This window comes from Piliocolobus tephrosceles, chromosome 3, assembly GCF_002776525.5.
Source record: "Piliocolobus tephrosceles isolate RC106 chromosome 3, ASM277652v3, whole genome shotgun sequence".
Lineage (NCBI taxonomy): Eukaryota > Metazoa > Chordata > Mammalia > Primates > Cercopithecidae > Piliocolobus > Piliocolobus tephrosceles.
The window spans coordinates 5782596-5803455 of NC_045436.1; the positions used below are offsets into that span (position 1 = coordinate 5782596).

At 41.4% G+C, this 20860-nt stretch overlaps 1 protein-coding gene across 1 annotated transcript in view; it reads right to left on the reverse strand.

Moving 5' to 3' along the window:
• Positions 1-8853: 8853 nt before the first annotated feature.
• Positions 8854-20860, reverse strand: part of STOX2 (storkhead box 2) — a 112492-nt gene continuing 100485 nt past the window's right edge. The window contains exons 3-4 of the mRNA XM_023220932.2: positions 15141-17406; positions 8854-9494 (exon numbers count right to left, since the gene is read on the reverse strand). Of these exons, the coding sequence (XP_023076700.2) occupies positions 9299-9494; positions 15141-17406 (2462 nt within the window). The 3' untranslated portion in view covers positions 8854-9298. The remainder of the gene's footprint in view (positions 9495-15140; positions 17407-20860) is intronic.

Genomic DNA, 20860 nt, shown 5'->3' on the forward strand with positions numbered 1-20860 from the left:
ATTGGATATAGGGTATCCAAGAACTCTCTGTACTATCTTTGTAATAATTCCAGAAATCTAAAAATGTTATAAAAGGTTTATTTTTAAAATGCACTGGAAGTGCTTTACTCTCAAAAACTCTCTACAAAAATGCTGACTGCTGAAGTCCCGAGGCAAGTCTTTCTAAAGTGCTGGCCCTTTCACCAGTTGGGCTAGAGCAAAAGTCAATTGTAAAAGATACCTTCTACTATGCTCATTTGTCTGGCTTCTTAGGGGCCATCTGGAGCCCCAATCCACCTAATTAAGTCCCCTTCAAATTAAGAGATGAGACACGGAAGGGAGAGAAGTGTAGAAACGACCATTTCTGTTTCCAAGCTCACTGTTCTATTCCAGAGAATCTTAACACTTTCCCAGACTGAATATTGGTCCTTTGACATTCAACACAGATGTCCTCTCATGAACTGCCTTGAAATAACACATGAAGGAAACAAGAGGGGCAAAAACTGTCTTCTCCAATGCACTTAAGCTTTGTTAGTTATCTGTCTCACTTGTTTTAGCGACGGTGACAAACAATGTGAAGCTGCACTGTGTCGATGGGTCTGCTGATTACTACACTGCAGAGCTGTTACTAACTTTAAAGGGGGTGTTTGGCCGGGCACGGTGGCTCACGTCTGTAATCCCAGCATTTCGGACAGAGGCCGAGGCGGGTGGATCATCTGAGGTCAGGAGTTCAAGACCAGCCTGGCCAACATGGTGAAACCCCGGCCCTACTAAAAATAATCAGCTGGGCGTGGTGGCAGGTGCCTCTAATCCCTCCCTAAAAGTTTTTGAACCCGGGAGGCAGAGGCTGCAGTGAGCCAAGATCATGCCACTGCACTCCAGCCTGGGCAACAGAGCGAGACTCTGTCTCAAAAAAAAAAAAAAAAGGAAAAAGGAAAAAAAAAAAAAAAAAAAAAAAGGAGGTGTCTTTCAGGGGAAAAAAACTTTTCCCACAATAAATCATATACTGTATAGTAAAGAATGGTAGGCACTGGCTTGAAGCAGAGATAGAAGGAGGTTACAAAATAATTTCCCAAGATAAATTCTTAAAAGGGAGTCACATGGACATCACAAAATATCCTTTTGCATGATATGTCCTTTTGTTTCATTGTCATTTTCAGACTATAAGAATACAGGCACCTTTGGTCTAATTCGATATCCATCCACCCATCCATCCATCCATCCATCCATGCATATCTGCAAGTTACCATTTATCAGGCCTCTGATGACTCAGCTGGTGGCAGATATCTACAGAAGTGTTGGAGAACCAAAGGCTCTTAGTGCAAAGGTGAGAGTGGAAATGAGATTGAGGGATAGCAGTGGTCTGTGGATACAAGGAGGGAAAGACAATATAAATGTAAAATTTAAAATACTAGTGATCAATTGTGGTTATCAATAACAGAGAGCAAGAGTGAGTCCAAATATTAATAGCATAACAACAAACAAATGAAAACCATTGCTATTATGCAAAGTGAAGCGTACTAAAGTAAATTAAACTCAAGGTAATGGAAAATAAAAATAATGCATGGAACTTTACAATAAAGGATGAGAAGCAAGGAAAACACGAAGGAAAGTGACCTGGGAGGAATTTATTTGATGGAATTCAGGAGCTGCAGTTAAGCTGCCTATTCCGCCTCTCTTGAGCACAGGTGCCTTGGTTTTTCTTGAAATTCCTGTATGGAGCAATGTACTGTGCAAATATATTAATCACATATGATTAATTTTTTGCTTGACAGGAAAGGTCTGGAGCCACCGAGTGTGAAGGTCAGGGGTGGGGTGGGGGATCAAGATCCAAGTTCTAAATCCAAGAACTCCCACAGTAGGGATAAGATTTTACAGTTAAATGAAGTATTAAGGTCAGGTGAATAACTTCTTTTGATTACTCAGTGGTTCTCGATTTCACGGCCAACCCCAGGGAAGGAGGCAAGTATTGAGTACTCTGCTTGAATTTTCTCTAAGGAGGGGGAGAAAACCCACCACTCTAAATGCTAAAAATAAGTTAAAACCATACCATTTCCTCTGGAAAGACAACATGATTATGAACTGTGACCATTCTCTCCAAGGAATCAGAATCCTGCCTTCCCCCTTCTCCTCAAGTCCCCACGTTTCCTCGGTTCACTAGATAGTTCTGAAAGGAGCACACAGTTACCTTTCCTTGACCACAGCTGCTTTTGGTCCTAGAGTAAAACTCACATATACTCCCAGTATTCCTGCTCTTCCTCACTTCACGCCTGAAAAAGGAAATGTCTGCATTGAGACAGTTTAAAATATATAGACAAACTTACGCAACAAAATACAACTTGTTCTTCAAAGCAGTCACCTCACGGTCTCCAGACACTTAGCCAAAGACACTGTCATGGTTCACAACAATTTTTGGAAGTCTACTTTGGATACTGCCTTTATCAGAAAATCAGGCTCGACTTTATGGCTCGTTGTTTTTGACTGAGAATACTATTTCCTAGCTTCATCATTAATGGGGCAGCAAATCCCTTCGGTTTGAAAAAGCCCATTCTCTGCGGGCAAAGATTTGCTACAATGAAGAGACGCAGAAGAATGTATGACAGCTGAAGGCGATTAAACACGGGGGATTCCGAACCTGTGCAAGTGACTCACTGGTACATGTGAGCAGCCTCCTCGTGTTCACCGGGAAGAGGATCCCATCCGCTTGGGAACAAAAGCTGAGATATGAGTGCTAATGAAAAAGAAACCTCAGACCGAATCACATCACTTTATCATTTCATATAGAAAATGTAGTTATACGCATCTCTCTCGCTCTGTTTTAAATTCAGTTACCTAAAAATGTGATTTTCCCCCCCAACTTTCATGGAAAAAGAATTTTGATCAGATATTTTCAGTTTTAGTTGTTTTAACTCAGAAGCTCTAATAATATTGTGTAATCAAAAACGTTACAAAATCCTATTAATTGAAGATAAATAAATGAACCTCACCTAAAATATTTTCTCTCAAGCACCAAAAAAAATCCACTTAAGACATATAACCAAATGTTATTTAATATCTTAAAAAGTAACACAATCCAAAATGGATATTTCACACAACACTACATAAACAACATGAACACAGTATCACCATAGGGAGGGACTTTCAAATATAGACTTACAAAAATCCCTGTCCTTTTTTTTCTTTTAAGTTATTATACTAAGCATGACAAGTAATCATCATTTACAGTATGGTACACGGACACGATAAAAACCATGTTACAAATGTGCTGTTATAAATCAGTAACATTAGGGAAGACATTTCATGAACTGTAATTATTTCATATGAAATACTATACAATATAAACAGAACATCCATCTTGGATGACCTTTACAGCAACCAGAGACCAAGTAATTTAAAATTATTTTTCAGTGCAAAAACACATTTTATTCAAGGCAGTCTTGGCTGCAAAACTCCTTTCTAACATACAGTAAATCCCACTTGCACGTCTTAATTCATTTACCCTAATGCAATAGTCACATTCAGTCACTCAGAGAAAGATACCTGCAGAATTATGATCCCTTTAAACTTGACGTTTAAATTTAATTCTCTTCTAGAACGTAGTATCTGTGTCAACTGCTCTAAGGACTTTAATTTGTAGCTGTCAATACTTGCATGAAGGTGACCCTAGGGCAGTTCTATTCCTAACCCAGCGTGTGTGCGCGATACTGCACAGTGTTCTGCCCTTCCAATGTGGAAACCGTGACGGCGTGTCAGTATCTAGGTGGGAGAATGGAAAGGAGGACCTCGGAGGAAAGGAAGCGGAGGAGCTGCTGCGTGTGTACTTCATGATTAGTTTCCTGCAACTTCAGAGGACAGATATTGGAGGAGATCTCAGGTCTCACATTTGGTACCTCTTCTTGGTGGGAGCAAGGGAACAGGTTCACTAAGATCAGCCTTGGGACAGGGAGGCAGGCAACTGTGCATGGACCAGTCAAGCTTCTAACCTTACATTTCCAGCCTTCCAGAATCATCGCTGCCTGACTTGAAACACCCCCTTCCCTCCTTGGCATGGTGTGTGTGTGTGTGTGTGTGTGTTTGTGTGTGTCCACATTTGAAGCCAACAATTAATGATTACAGCCCTATAACTGATCATGTACAATCATAAGAAGAAAGTTTAGTGCCCCTTGAGTCTTGTAGAATTCTGAATCTTGTGGATCATCAACTGTAAGTCATAGAACTGTAAAATCACAGGATTGTGTGTTAGGGGAGCCATCACTGGGAATCTCCTTGTGGGCTGCTGCTGCAAAAGATGCAGAGTATTAACTCAATAAGAAGGTGCCAACGTCTGTGTGAAACACACAATGCAATGTAATAATGAATGTATTCATATATGTAATTTATGAAACATCCCCTGAATAAAAATCTGTGGGAGAATATTGGATGGATCCTTAATACCATAAGACCTTCTGGGAGAGGAATGGGGCGACAGCTGATTCTTTTAGCTCACTTGGCAAAGCTCAGACTGATAGTAATCTCTTTCCTGCCCAGATTTTACTAACCCAAAGCAAAACAGTGTTTTCCGTGCCTTTTGCATTCATGTTTCCTGTGTTCTAGCCCCCCGAAGCCCTGAACATGTGTAGAAAAGTCAATCGCTACCAGAGGAGCCCTGGATGATGTTGACAATGGGCAGGACGGTCCTGGGGGAGACCGGGAAAGAAGAGATCACTCCTGCTTAGGCCACTGAGGTCTGGCAGCGCGTGGCTAGTTGTGACTGGCCCGTGGTGACGGAGGAGATCCCTGTCAAAGATCATCTATCTCCTAATTTGAGAAAACACTTAGAACCGGATCAGCTCCCTCAGAAATCCAGCTCCTCCAAAGTAGGGCTCGATATACTGTACTGAATTTCTATGGTGCTAAGGAGCACTGGGAAGAGTACTTGATAAAGTTTTTAATTAAAATTTCTGTTTCAGCACCTTCCACTGCCAGGAGCAGTCGTGTTCCTGAATGATTTAGCACGGGAACTATCGAAACCCAGTATGAAACTGTAAACAAGGGTGTGTGTCCATATCGGCTTCTGACTGCAACAGCATTTGGGTGGACCTGTCAATCACCAGCTTCATCCATCGATACCAGTAAGCTGTGCTGAGGTGTAAAATTCCAAACACCCTGAACTTTTTTTTTGAATGAAAATGGACAAAAGTGTCAAGTTGTATTTGTTTTCTTTGACTTTATTAGCACACATCAGAAAAATAGCATTGTATTTAGTGATTTCTCATGATGGTCTATCAAACAGATAGAAAACAGATCATTGATAGCTGCCACTGTGTTTCTGGGGAATCTTAAGTCACTCCTTTTGTTTTATTCGTTTCAAGTATGGATATTACAAAGATGACCTGTCTTGTGAATTGTTTGTGAATCTGAATGCTTTGGAAGCACTTTGAGATCCCAACGTGAATCGTGCAAAGTCATTATGTTGTTGGTTTTTAAATCAAGCTCCAAATACTGCCCATGTTATAAATGGCGAGACTTTCAAAAAACGATCACTATTGTATTGTGAGCAATATGCTTGTAATTTAAGTTAAAAACTTTATTTTCAAGTACACTTGGTGGTGATAAGTGGTTTATCCTGGGTAGAATTCTGCAAAGCTGCGCCAACCTAAAAAAGGAACAATGCTTCTGCTTCCACTGAACAGGTTTCTTCTCCCCATGGTGACTGCAATGTAATTTAAATTTACATTTTAGAAATGCTGGTTGGGCTATGAAAAAGAGGGACCTGGGAACAGCTGGTGTTCAGATCACTGTTATTCCAGATTAACTGTGAATTGACGCTTCCTGAACCCGACCTTCACAACATCAGAGAAGCAGTAATTTGTTATTTTTATCCAGCTAGTCTCCATTCACTTCTTCTATTTGTTTTCTCTATTTGATGGCACCCCCCCGTTCATATGTTTATTATGGTCCCCTGAGATGTGCAAAATATATATAATGGAATACAAATTATTTAACAGAAGTTGTGGAATTCACAGCACAGCTCTTTTAATTAAAGTGGAGTTTGGGCTCAACATGGTAGCATGCGAGTGAAGGCAGAGCCCAAAGTGCTTCAAGCTTGGCAGTCCACATTGCTTGTGTGTCTTCTGTTACTGAAAACTTAAGACTTCAAATCAGATTTCCAAAGGAGTAAATAGCTCTCTCAATTACGTTCACCCATTGGCTCTTCGCCAGAGAACTTTTAACAGGAATGGGTGGGGGGCGGGGTTGGGCACAAGAATGTTTAAACTTCCGTTCATTCCTAACAAAATCGAGTGCGCTTTCGTGGGGCAGAGAGGAGAAGACAGGATTACATCTGAAAGCCAAACAAGGGCGTAAGAGAAAGCCATGGCGATGGAAAGTCATGAGTCCACAGAGGCAGTCACTGACACACACAGCACGCCATGCCCTAATGTTGAAGGAAGTGTTCAACTTTGCGCTTCTGAACGATACACTTTAACACACGGCTGCCATTTCATCAAATTTATGGAGGTAGTTATATGTAAAAATAAAAATTACCATAAAGTAATATGTTGTATCATAATAATACATAAGTGTGCAAAATGCCGACAGATGTGTTGACCCTTTCACAGAGATTCAACCAGATTCGGTTTTGTAAACCTTTCAGTTGCTAAACCCTAAGACTGGATAAGCAGTCGTGTAACACAAAGCTATGATTTCACAGGAGGAAAAGGATACTGGCAACGCCTGGTGAGGACCCCACTGTTCCGGGACCGAGAGCCTCACCGTGACCTCGGATGACATTTGTAATGTGCTGCCAGCAGCCACTCCTCCCCTGTTCAAGAATCTCAACCAGATTCAGGCAGGAATATTTTTATATGCAACATCTGCTTACATGGTATCACCTTTAAAGTCCATCATTTCTACACTAATGGCTGCTGGTCTAAGGGAGTTTTTAAAAAACTATGTACCCCATAGCATCAGGCAAATAGTGTACATATTTATTTGAATAATGTCTTCTGTAAACCTATATCTCGTGAAATATCAATAAATTCCTATTTTAAAGCTTCTCTTAAAGGTAATGCTTTCCTTTCCTGTTCACACAGCATTTGATTATTTCAATGGCTACTTTCAGAGGATCAGCTAGAGGCTGATGTGTTGTTTCAATGGTTATATTATTTATGAACTGAGAGTAGAAGAAAAATTTGAGAGCAGGTTTTTGGAAAAAATGAATTTGGACAAAAATTTCGTAACCGTATGATATATAACTCCCCAAGGGAACCGACTATGTAGTCTATTAGATACATGACCATTCCTTCTGGACATATTTAAGCAATAAGACAAACAATGCGTCGAGGCATGCCTTGGAGGAAATAAGGCATGAGACTGAAAGCCAACTGGCTTAAGCATTTCAATGGTATGGGAGTTCACTAAGAAACGTTCTGAAGTTTCACTATAGTAAGTACAAAAAAGGAATTTATACCAAAGTCAAGGAGTTCAGTTTGACCCAATGCAACTTCCAAATAAGTGAAAAACTATGAGGGAGCATTTAAAGGTTTCAAGAATGAGTCCAACTGTGTATAGGACTGGATTCTTTAAACAGATTGCTAGTGATTAAACCTAATACAAAAACAGATGTGTCTCACAAATCATATGCCAATTACTGAAATCGGAGGTGTAAATATTCTAGATTTATTTTGGGATACATATATATATATATTTTTTATGGTGTATGGCTCCCAGCAGCACATGCCACTGAACTAAATAAAACTTTATGTCAGAACACTTACTTGTGTCCTATGTAACCCTTTTGCAAATAATATTCCATTACTACAGATCTGTTCCACTGTTCTCAGAAAATAAAACATGGGAACGTTGGAATGTCTCTTTGCTATAAGATGAAATTATTGGTCATCCTTTTGCTGCTGGGTCTTCTTTGTGTTCAACATGACATTGGAAACCAAAGCAAAATGTTAACAAACCATTTTGAAATGAGTTGGGCTAATTAACTACACACCCACCTAAAAACGCCTCCTGAAATTGGTTACAAAGTATCTGTAAACATTACTCTGGCATAGTTCATGTATGCATAATTGTTATTCTGATAAATTTTAGGGGAGTACAAATTAGGATTATACCACACTAGCAGAATGAGCACATTCTGTTGTTTATTACATGGGCATACGTATATTTCTAATCAAAAATTATTTTAAAAGTTTCCTCTATAGATATCTTCCCAGGAATAAAAGGCCTGAAGTTCAACTCTCCCTAAATTTGCTCTTTCCTATAACCACTAAAAATTATCTCCCACAGCCTAATTTAGGCATTCTATCTAAAACTACATAAAATAGATTTATGTCCTTCCATTAGAAAGAATAACATCCTCAGGCCATACTCTTCATTTGTATCACAAAGAACATTTTGCTTTTAAACAAACTAATTATTGTATCTATTTGAGTAAGATAGGGTCATCCTAAGTATCACAAGGAGGAAATTCTCTTCCTTCGATATTTGAGTAATACCTTTTACAAGTCCACATCGCCTCTCCCATCACCTAGTGCTGTGCCCCAGCCAGATTGGAAACTCCTTTCCTTTGCCCACTTCAGATTCAAAGGCCTATATTCCTGTTTGTGATCATGGAAGGTTAAAAAATCAGACAAGCATCTGTTACACTTGAAAACAAAATCCTGAAAACATTCACTCCCAGCGATTTCCATTGCGACCCCTTCTCACACACTTCCATGGGCTCCTGCAAAATAGTGTCACGAAAACTCACAGTGAAAAATGACTGGTGCATAAACAATTCACACACAAAGGGCCAGGGTCCCTTCTAGTTAGTTTGGCATCTATTTCCCTCAAGGTGGACCCTTGCATTTGACATTTCGCGGTGGCTTAGTTTTTTTGTTTTTTTGTTTGTTTTCTGTTTTTTTTTTGTTTTTGTTTTTGGAAGTGTCAAGGATCAGTTCTGTGGCACCGTTTAACCACAGACTGGGAGCAACACGCATCTGTGGCATTTTAAAATGGAATTGGCAACTGCATGACATTGAAAATGCATATTACATTTACAGTGTCTAGACTTTCCTATGTGTGCTCAGATACAATTAGTGAAGCAAAAGTATACATATCACCCCTACTGTTATTCAGTTGCTACAGAGCCATAAATGTGAAAAGCAATACTCTGAAATAAAGATTTTTTGTGTTTTTTTTGCCCTAGCCCTACTTAGCAGCACAGTTTAAGTAAACACAAAAACTGTGGTTGAGATGCTTGTCTTTCCAAAGATGTAAACATCAGTCCCAGTGTCGTAAACTTTGCTGTATCGAATGAGACAGAAGATCTGAGGCAGAAGGACTATCACACACTAGTAACAGAAGCTTGCAAGCAGTTGGAAGGTTTCTGCAGCTTCTCAGCTTCATTTGTCGGCGGGTCCGTGCTCGCTCGGAAGTTGAAGGCTGGACCAGCTCCACCATGGGCCGGGCTCAAAGCAGGGTTCTGACGACGGTTACTTTCAACAATGCTTGAAGTGTTGGAAGCCAGGCTCTCCCGAGTACTAAAAGAGTAAAAAGGGTTTGTTTTGTTTTGTTTGGAACATAAATAATTATAAATTGAGCCCCAGAGGAAGAGCAAATGATGTCGTTAATGGATTTCCTCTGTTGGTTCATAATGTCATATCAATATACATCTCGACTGATTATTCACATCTGCCTCTCCACCACGGGCTCCAGAAGCTTCCACAGACATATAATAATCAGCAGCACACTCAGTGAATAAAGGGTTTTTAAACAGCTAAATGTACTTTGAAATGTCTTCTCTTTCTTTTCACACTCAAGGAAACAAACGACTTCAAAATTGGAGGTGATAGCTAGCTCTCGCAGTGGTTTTTAAAATGGATACTCATAAATACACCTAAGTCATGATTTCATTTCAGGCTGGAAATTCACTGGCATAGCCGCTCCTGAACACACTCGATAATTTTATCCTAAAGATTCCATTTTCGTTCTGGACTAGATTTTGACTTTGGGGGACTCTAAGCATGCCCTTTTTGGGGGGACCCTGAGCATTTGCTGCACAGATGAGAATAAAATTCATTTTTAAATGTTTCATTCTACTGTTTCAAAATTTAACACGTTAGTTAAAATACATTATATTTTCGATAAAGGACTGTAGATTTTTTTTCCCATTGATTTGTTAAGTTTCCATTCATTTCTGCTCCACTTCGGCAGGATTGTTTTTGTTTGGATTTTTGGGTTTTTTTTTTTTTTTTGGAGACAAGGTCTTGCTCTGTCCCCCAGGCTCTGGAGTGCAGAGGTGTGATCTCAGCTCACTGCAACCTCCGCCTCCCTGGCTCAAGCAATCCTTCTACCTCAGTCACCCGAGTAGCTGGGACCACAGACATGTGCCACCATACCCAGCCAATTTTTGTGTTTTTAGTAGAGACTGGGTTTTGCCATGCTGCCCAGGCTGGTCTCCAACTCCTGAGTGCAAGCAATCCGCCTGCCTTGGCCTCCCAAAATGCTGGGATTATAGGTGAAATATTGTCTTTTAAAATAATTCGTATAGAATAGATATGATTTAAAAGTTGTATTATTTTGCTCTCTCTTTTACTTTTTCTAAGTTAGAAACATTTGAATCTATTTCATTGCTTTAAGATATTTAGAACATTTAAGATTTCAAATGCATAGGGCAATGGCAGAAATCAGATGACCGGCCCAGATTGAGAAGAACTGAGTAGGTTTTCTGTTCCAGAACCTCAGTGTGGCTACAAGAACTCTATCAGCTACAGAGACTGAGGAAGCCAGAAGCCTTCTCAAAACATCCACTGCATGAGGCAGAGTCAACGCTTAGGAAATATTCTCTGAGAGTTGGTCCCCACATCTGACTTAAGCCTGCTAGAGCTAGTTAACAGGTCAAACCACTACAGCGGAGATGTCCTCTCCTCTCTTTCATTCCCATCCTAGGCTGATAGCAATTTTGTCTGAATCCTGTGCTCTGATAGTGCTTTCCAAGAGGTTACTCAAGCCTAACTCCTTGTGGCTTTGAGTTTGCTTCTCACCAAGAAGCCAAGAGTTAATTGTTTAAAAGGCAGTTTGTTCACTGACAACCAAAAACAAACAAACAAGAAAAACCCTGGAATTTTCTTGAATGTCAAGGGTGCCTCCAGAAAGGTAATCCACTTATAGAGAGAAGTCAAGTTTTTCATAACGCTTATGGTAAATCTGAGCAAACCTAAAGGACACTCCAAAATGTCATCACTAAAAGGGAAAGTATTAGACTTGCCTACATGACATGTCCCCCAGGAAAATTCACCAGTGGCTTTGCCAGAGCTACCACCGAGGTATGCAGCAGGCGGAGGAAGGAGAAGGGTCAGGAAAGATGCAAAACCCCGAAGATTTCAAGACACCTTCCTTTGGTTTCATTCTTAATCACTGAAGTAACTTTTTACAGTATCTGACTCCCTCATCTCTAAAATAGAGAGTTACGATGGGATTTATCTACTCCTGGGGTGACTGTGAAGAAGAAATAAGCATCAAGGAAGAATCCGTACACTAATAAGGTAGAAAATGTGGATTATTTCTGTTACACACCTAGCATATAATGAAATAAATAGTGACTGTGGGTTCGCTTCAGAATCCATGTATTACAAATGACATATTTTCTATGGGAAAATACATTTTAAGGTTCAAAGGATTCACTCTCAAACCAGCTTTCGAGGGGTGGGCTCAACATTTATTGAGTGCCTGCTGTATACCAGACACCATAAACACATATTACAATAGATCATCTGAGCTGGGGTCTATCTCTACGATAAGATCCCTTCGCCCACCTTCAATCATAGCCAACATGTTAACAGTGGTGAATATGTAGAGTACTTCATCTTCTCCAAAGAAAGTACTTCATTATTGTTGCAATAATGATTACAGTCTGTGACATTCACACTGAGGGCTCTGGATATGCTGACGAAAAAGTTAAAGGAGGTGGAATGTTAGCAGTAAAAATATTCCTCAAATTCCAAAAGTTGGGTTTTTTTTAAAAGAGAGCTAATGGAGTGCAACCTTAAAAATAGGATTTCAGGATTTTATAGGGAGGAGAAATGGACCAAGTGGCTGTGTTGTTCGTCCTTCTGTGCGCATGTGTTCCCCTGGCCCCAGGCGTCTACAGCACACGTTCGTGCAATACATTAAGCAGATATACCCCTGGCAGCCTTTGGTCTCTTGATTTTCATATCGTATTCGTCAACCAGCTTTAGGCCTCACATTTGGAATCGCAGGCTTTTCACGTCAAGACTTTTCATTTTCAATATTAGATCTCATAGCACAGTTCAAGTTTCTACCCTTTTTCCATCTACATCCCCTTTAATTCCCAACAAAAGGGACTAAAGAATTTTGGAAATGTGGCTGAACATGACTTCTGAGCCAGCACTGAAACCCTGGGGAGTGGAGAAAAATCACCTTTTGGGGTCTTTTTGTTTGTTTGGTTGGTTGGTTGGTTGCAGCTTATTTACTGAAAGATTTTAATAAATGGCCTGCTTAAGCTTTTCATGTCAGGGCTGGGCACAGTGGCTCATGCCTATAATCCTAGCACTTTGGGAGGCCAAGGCAGAAGGATCTACAAAAAATTTTTTTTAAATGACCAGGCATGGTGTCACACACCTATAGTCCCAGCTACTCAGAAGGCTGAACTGGGAGGACTGCTTGAGCCCAGGAGTTCCAGGAGGCAGTGAGCTACAATCACCACGGCACTCCAGCCTGGGCAACAGAGTGAGACCGTGTCTCTAAAATAAATTAATAAAGATTCCCATGTCTCACAGCGAGCGTAAGGTATGAGCATGATAATGCTATCTGTCTAAAATAGTCCCCAGACTGGAAAGTAAAGTCTCTAGAAGTCAAACACTTTCCTTTGCAGAACATACTCCTGGATCAGCGAGACAACTGTGTGACTTTATTATGGTGTGTAGAAAATAGTTTGTCACCTAGCTTCTAATCGAAGGGTAGTAAATACGAAAGGGGTAAATTTAGCAATTGTCTGTAGATTCTCTACTAACTACATAAAATGTATAGGTGATACATGTTTTCCTGTAGAGCAAATTCTACTTAATATTAGTGGGCAGACATGGCTATTGTGCAAAGGTTGTCTCTTTAGAACAAGCTTTACCTTCTGCCATGACAAAGCATTTAACTTTAAGTACATAATGAAACAACTGAAAATCAACTTACTTCAAGAAATAATCCCAGTCATAAATTCTATATTCTGCACCCCAAGTTTAGAGATAGTAAAATATTTTCTGTAGAGATACTGGTTCAACCATTTCATGAATATCTCTGTTTACCTTCAAACAAACAAAAAACTTTCAATGTTATGCAATGGAAGGTTTTCTAGCTAGAACCCATTAAACTACTCCCAATGTCTCCTAAGCAACTACCTCCTCAGTATGGCAGCTTCCTGTCTGTGGAAGCCCAGGGGCCCAGAGGGAAAGGAGAAAGGTTTCAAACCAGCGTGTGAAAAGCAGGTAGGAGGCAGAGACTACACAATGAGAAACAGTAGAACAGAAAGACACAAGCAAAGACACCACACCTTCCACCAGCAACTGTTCTGAACTTCTACCACGGATTACAGACCTTCTGTTTTGCTAATCCGGTATCCACTACTAGGAACTCAAGAGGAAAAAAGAATAGAACAGGAAAATGAAGGAAAAAAGAATAGAACAGGAAAATGAAGGAAAAAAGGATAGTTAAAATAAATCGGAAAATTAATATCTGATTTGAGATAAAAAATTATTTAGCAAAAATGATTTCTCAGAAAAGCCACTTAGTAGACTAGTGGTTTTCAGGCTGAGGCCCGTGGCTCCCTGAGGTCTCAGAGGCTCCTCGAGGGATGGGGAGAGGGACTGGGGCCCATAGTCTCCACTATCACCAAGGCCATCTCTCAGCTCTGTGCAGACATTAGACTTCCACACACGTATTAACTTGGAAGAAAGGCTCCATGAACAAAATAATAATAATAATAATAATAATAATAATAATAATAATAATAATAAACCAGCCCTTTAATAAATCACAAAGACCTAGTATGGGATGAAGCAATTAATGATTCCCAGTTCCAGCTGTGTGATACTTCCAAAATTATCCAGGGATATAGTGAAATGATCACAACAGAATTAATTTTAATTCTTAATAATTAAAATAAATATATGAAGTACATAATCCTATCTGAATCCGTGTTAAAATTATAAGTATTGCAAAATCTTGGGAATCACAGCTGATGAGAAATGTCAATCTCTCAGTAGTATTTCTGCATCTCAGAGTCACCAATCTGGAGTAGAAGTTAGAAGGAGAATTAGGTCCCATGTTACTCTTTGAGGAGAAGAAAGAGTTGAGGAGAAAAAAGGAAGTTGCACAGACTCTTGTTTGCTTTCTGAATCCCTGCACAACTCTAGAGCTTTGGCCATGACCACTGGGCACCACTAACTCTCAACTGTCAACCCTTGGCTGAACTAACACCTACTACCAAGAAGGAACTACAATTAGACTGCCCAAAGGGGCTCCGTCAGTTCTGCGGAGGAGAAATAAACATGGCACGTGCTTTGATCTAACAGAGCACAGGCCCCTGCCCTCGCTGTGAGGGAAGAAATATTCCATTTCTTGGCGGCGAAAGGAAGATGTGTGAGCCAGAGGGACAGGCTGCACAGAACACTGGGATCCAAATGGTAACAAGCTTCTAGATCCACTGGAGATGTTTTGAGATCTGCTATTATATTTTCACTAGAGGGATTCCTATCCTAGCATCAATCAATTTACTCCCAACCCCTATCTTCCTCCCCTGCCCCCCAGACTATTTATTCGACTCAAAAAGTGACTATTTTTGAAGGACTTAAAAAACATCCCTCTCTTAGCATGGGTGGCAATATGAACGTAGCAGAAAAACTACTGGAAATGTTGGTTTTAGTTAGATCAGACTGATGCAAGTTTGAGGAGAGGAGCCAACCCACCAGTCCAGATTGGTGATCTCTGCAGGTGCAGAAACATTTTTTTCAATTCCTGAAAAAGAAGTCAGAAACAGATTGTTAACAATACAAACCATACAACTCTTAACCCTCATCCATAGAACTGAGACTATGAAATCAGAAACGTGTCAAGTTACGTGCATAAAGCCCCAGGCCCCGCTAGGTGCATATGTGCACAGAGACACCTCTCCCTACCGTGGGGAGTTGAATCCACTGTCCACTGTGATGCTGCTGCTGTCCATGCTGTCGAGTCGGGCTGAATGGGTGGCTCTCTGGTTGCTGCTGCTGTCGGTTTCTTTCGGGGCGAGAAGGGTGAGGTTCTTTTCAAATTTCCTCTGCAGGTCTCTTTCCTTCTCCCTCTCGAGGAGCCACTGCATGGTGCCTACGTCCTCTCTATTTTTCTCCTCCTCCGTGTTCTTGTTTGCCCCTTCCTCAGAGTCATCATCATCAGAGACGTTGTAATAGTCAAAAGAGGTTTCCTGGTTCCCTCCTGACTCCTGCTGACGTTGGGAAGCAGGCGTGGCTTGCGCCGCCGAGGTCCCCAAGGACGGTTCCAGTTTCTCACATCGGCCTGGCAACGTGTCAGTAGGTGTCTTCGGGTGAGATTTGAGGAGGGACAGGCTGGATTTGTGATAGCTGTTTACAGACAAGGTGCTGTGAAGAGGTTTGAACAGGGTGTCTTTGCTAAATATCTCTTTCCTCTTGTCCAAGCTGCTGGGCTCGGCACCATGGTGCTGGATGAGGCGTCCGTTGGCGATCCCTTCAGCCACTCCTCCCGAAGCAGCTGGGCCCCCACCCGGCCCTTTTGGTGACTCCTCCTTGTGTCCTACAGGCTCCCTGGAGGAGTGGGGGACCTGCCTATCAGATGGGGAGAGCTTTTTCACCCCTTCTACCAAAGTCAGGGTGTCATGGTCCTCCTTGTTCTTTCCCAGAGGTGATGGTGCCGTGAGCACTGTCTCACTAGAGGTGTTGCACTGGAAATAGTCATCTGTGGCTGTTTTTGTTGGACAAGAGTTGAGTTCGCCATAGGACGGCAAACTCTCAGGTGGTTTGCCTGGCTCCAAAAGGCTACAAGCGCTGGATGGTTCCTTGCTCCCACTGACTATCTCTGGAATACACACCTCTTTATAGCTTGTGGACGAAATGTGAGCCCTTTGGTGACCAACAGTCTGTGCAGGCCTTAAAGTACTGTCGTCAATGTAGGATTGACTGGGGGTCTGGTCGTCTTGGCTGCAGCCTTCAGCCAGGTCTTCCGGCGTCCCTAGAGAAGAAGCACCCAGAGGGCCTTTGGAGTTATCCATGGACCTGGATCTCTCCTTGGCTTTGTTGGATCTCTCATTCCTGGACCTCCGGTCCTGGGTATGGCTGTGGCTTCGGTGCACTTTTGAGTGGGAGCTTCCCCTAGAAGGTTCAGGAAAAGGCATCTCAGTTCTCCTTTTGGCCAATTCACCGGACACATCCCATTCTGGTGTCATGGGGAAGTGGGACTCCAGCACGTTGGTGTTGCTGTGCATGATGAAGTTATCTCCTTTGTGTTCAATGATGAAGCAGCCCTCCCTGGGCACCCTGGCAAGAGGATCACAGAAGTCATACTCTCTTTCACCTGGGATATCCAGATGTGAGCCGTCGGAGGGGTCTCCTTTAGACACTCGTGTCTTGCTGTGAGACCGAGACTTTCCATGGGACTTCCGATGAGTCCTACTCTTTTTACTCCTCCCGCTGTGATGGGCAGAGGACCCAGCTTTACTCCTCTGGGCCTTTTCCTCTTCCAGTTTCTTCATGAGCGCCGTGTGCCGCATGACATTTTCCACGGTCAGGTCTGGGTTAATGCGCCTAATGATTTCCATCTCTACCTCCCGGGGGATGGTAGCTGGCGTGTCCTCGTCTCGCAGGGGCCACTCTTCAGGAGGAAACTGGGCAGAAAAATTGGCCAGCTGTTTGGTCTTGTCTTTTTTAAAACTTAGCCGGAATAACTTGAGCCCGAATTTTTTTGACTGCTTTTCACTATCTTTAGGTTTTGAGAGAGTTTCTGTCTTATAGGAAAAATTTACAGTACTTTTGCTCTTTTCAGTGGGTGGCACCTGGCACAGAGAAGGGGGGCAGTAAGGGTCTTTGCAGTCCTTGGCAGACTTCCTCTGCAGGGTGGGTGCATGCGTGCTGTGCACGTCTTCTCTGCAGCAGTGGCAAGAGTCGCAGTGGTTTCGGGGCAATGTCCTTTCCCTGACACAGCCTGAGGCAGAGGGCGTGATGGTCCCGGGTTGCGGAGAGGTGCACTGAGACCGGTCAGGTATCCTCTCGTCCAAATGGTACCATTTACTGTTAGTTCTTATGAGGGAAGGAGTTATGAAATAAGTCTGCGGGGTCACGATGAAGTAGCCATCTGGAGTTGGGTAGATTTTCCGCTCCCGTACCAGCGTGTTCAGCGTGTGCCGCAGAATTTCTTGGCTTGGGGTTGGAACACCTGAAAAAAAACAAAAGAAAACAAAACAACAACAACAAAATCCACTTGTGAGAATGAAGACAGAACATGTTGATTCCTGATTTCCAGGATCCTCTTCATTCGCCAAGATGCCAAGTACCATGACATGGCTAGGATGCACTATTCAGACAAAGGTGTTCATTAAGTTCAGTGCAAATCCTCGCCTTCTTGGATAACTCCTAAATTACTACCTACAGAATGAGCAGATATAAAAGCCGTGAAGAAAGAGATGGAAGTTAGGTGGAGACAGATTGCTACTGTTGTTACCTGTTGTTTGAAAGACAGAATATTTTTAAATGAGAGAAAAATAAAAAATGTTTTCCATAATATGATATGAAAGCAATTAGAGAAGCAGAGTGAAAGTATCTATCTTGATATTAAAAAACACATCTAACATATATGGAGGCTACCATAGAGGAGTTGCTGTATGTGCTCATTGTTAAAGATTTTACTTAATAAACTTAATTTTGTGAATTATATAAAAGGGCAGCTAGACTTGACTACTGTTTATGATGTACCCTCTAATTTTGGAGTCATCGCCTTCCATTTGGAAACTGACTGCAGCACGGGTAACATTCATGTAAGAATGTTCTCCTTTTTGGCGTCCGTCAGTAAGATGAAGGTGGTTTTTCTAATTTCTAACCAAAGCGCCCTAATAAATACACGAGTGAAGGCTTTGACACTCTTTATCTGTTTGTCCAAAATTGCCATATTGGCTAGAATAGAAACACCAGATAAAAATGATGAAAGCTTCTTTGTATGACTGATCATTGTTTTCAAAGGGTTTTTGTGCATGTTTATGCCTCGTCTACCTTAAGAGACAGAATTAAGAGTATAAATTCTTAAGAGAGTTTAACTTCTCCAGGCTCCAGCCCACTTACTTCATTTCTTGGGTGTTCTTCATTTCTCAGTGCCAGGCACATACAAGGTGATAATACTTAGAAGACTGATCTGAAATCGGTCAGGTTGAATCGTATGAAACTGCCAATATGTAACCATCTGACTCACAAAAATAGCAGCTTCATGTGGTTCAGCCTAACACGAATAAGGCAGTGGAAGGTGGAGACCAAAAGGCTGGGGCCAGGCTGCTGGATTGAAACTCCTGCCCTGTCATTGCTAGCTGGCGTCACTGGTTGAATTACGCACTCCCCATCCCAATTTGTATGTTGAAATCCTAACCCCCAATACCCTTTTAAATATGACCTTATTTGGAGAAAGGGTCTTTAGAGTCAAGTTAAAATGAGGTCATTAGAGCGGTCTCTAATCTAATACGGCTGATGTCCTTCTTCTGAAAAGTGGAAAGCTGGAGACAGAAAGGCACAGAGGGAAGACACTGAGGAGACACAGAGAAGGTGGCCATCCATAAGCGGAGGACAGGGGGCTCACAGCTCTCAGAAGGACAACCAAGCCTGCCGAGATCGTGATTCTGGACTTCTGGCCTCCAGAACCGTAGGACAATAAACGTTGGTTGTTTGAGCCACCTGCACTCTGTGACAGCAGTCCCAGGAAATGAAGACAGCTGGCACCACCTGAGGCAGCTCAGCCTCTCTGAGCCTTCATTTACTGTCATCAAAAGGTGGAGAGCAATAGTACCTGTAGCCACAGGGCTGAGGTGAAAGGAGTTTAGTGTGTGTGGAGCAGGGCACGGCACACGGAGAGTGCTCAATAAATATCAGCTGGGAGTTAGCCTCCATTTCGGGTTGGGACTCACGGAAAACCAGATTGCCTTCAAACAACGATGTGCACCAACCTAGAACACCTGGGTGAGCTGAGCTGCTTCAACTCCCCAAGTCCTTCCACAGTAGGAAATCAAGGTATTAGAAATGGCCTGGAATTCTCAAGGGGAGAAAATCCATCAATGCGAGGTAATATACACACCCATTTGCATTACCATCTTCAGAAGGCATCCTTAGTGACCAAGGCAGAAAACGTAGCATTGTTCATAGATAATGTGTTAATATCATTATTTAATTTTTGAGTCGCATGGTTTCCTTTTAGTCTAATACTTTACTTCTGGTAAGCTAACATTAGTTTTTATACAAATGATTTTAAGACCAATAATAACAAAATTTGTTTTTTAATTTTATAATACTTTCTGTACAAAATAAAAATGAATTTTTTTCTTTCTTTTTTTTCTTTTTTCTTTGAGACAGGGTCTCACCCTTGCGCAGGCTGAAGTGTAGTGACAAGATCTCAGCTCACTGCAGCCTCAACTTCCCCAGGCTCAGGTGATCCTCCCACCTCAGCCTCTCGAGTAGCTGGGACGACAGACACACACCACCACACCCGAGTAATTTTTATATTTTTTGTAGAGATGGGGTTTCTCCATGTTGCCCAGGCTGGTCTCGAACTCCTGGGCTCAAGCGATCTTTCCACCTCTGCCTCCCAAAGTGCCTTCCACTGAATAACTTCAGGGGACACCACTGACACGGTATATACCTTCTGAGATGAGGCACACCTCTGCACCGCAGTCTCACGAATGATGCCCACTGTTATTGTTTGGCACAGTAATCAAGATAGCAAGCCCATGTTTAAAACTGACCACATCTTAAATGGTAGCATACTTTCAGTCAACAAGGTGACAAACTTCCTCAAAAACTCGTAAAGTTCATTTATAAGTATTCATGATTGACCAGTTTACCATAGCTCCTAATAAGGGAAAGCTGAGGTATGCATGATAAAAATAGCTATTACTATAAAGCAAAAGTTTAATTTTATTATAGAATTTGCTGACTGTAGGTCTTCCAAATGATGATCTTAGGAAACTCATAAAGCTATTAATATATAGAATCATGACTACAATGCAATCATCTTTACTTACAATTAAAAACAAGTTCTCCGGTGGTTCTCAAATGAAAGAATAAAAAGAAAAATAGAGAAAAAAAGAGAGAAACAATTTTCTATTTCCATAGAGTATTTGTGCTTAGATTTTCTTATGTCTTGGGTTTCCAGGTATATCAATCAAATAATGTTTCATTTGATAATGCACACTAGAAACATTCTTTGCCCCCTGTCCAATGCATTTTCCATGCTATGACCTGAGAGTTTTCAGACTTAACTGAAAGTTGCTTATGTTTATGATGATCGTTTTATTATTAAGCCCTAGTATACTGACTGATCATTTGTGAAATTCAGGGTTCCACCAGAAATCTGTAGGCTTGACCTGAGAAAGTGATGGTTGTGATGGCTATTTAACACTTGCATACTCCACTACTTCCAAATTCCACTCTGAAAGTTTAGCATGAATTCAGATGTTGAGGGCTTAAAGAACAAAAATACACTTTACATCCTAACAGGCCTGAACCTGACCTCTTCCACACCTTTACATTTTTCAAAGCAAAAATAACTATTTACTGCATGACACTGTGATCTACTTGGACCTACATATTGCTTTTTTTTTTTTTTTTTTTTTTTTTTTTTTTTTTTTTTTTTTTTT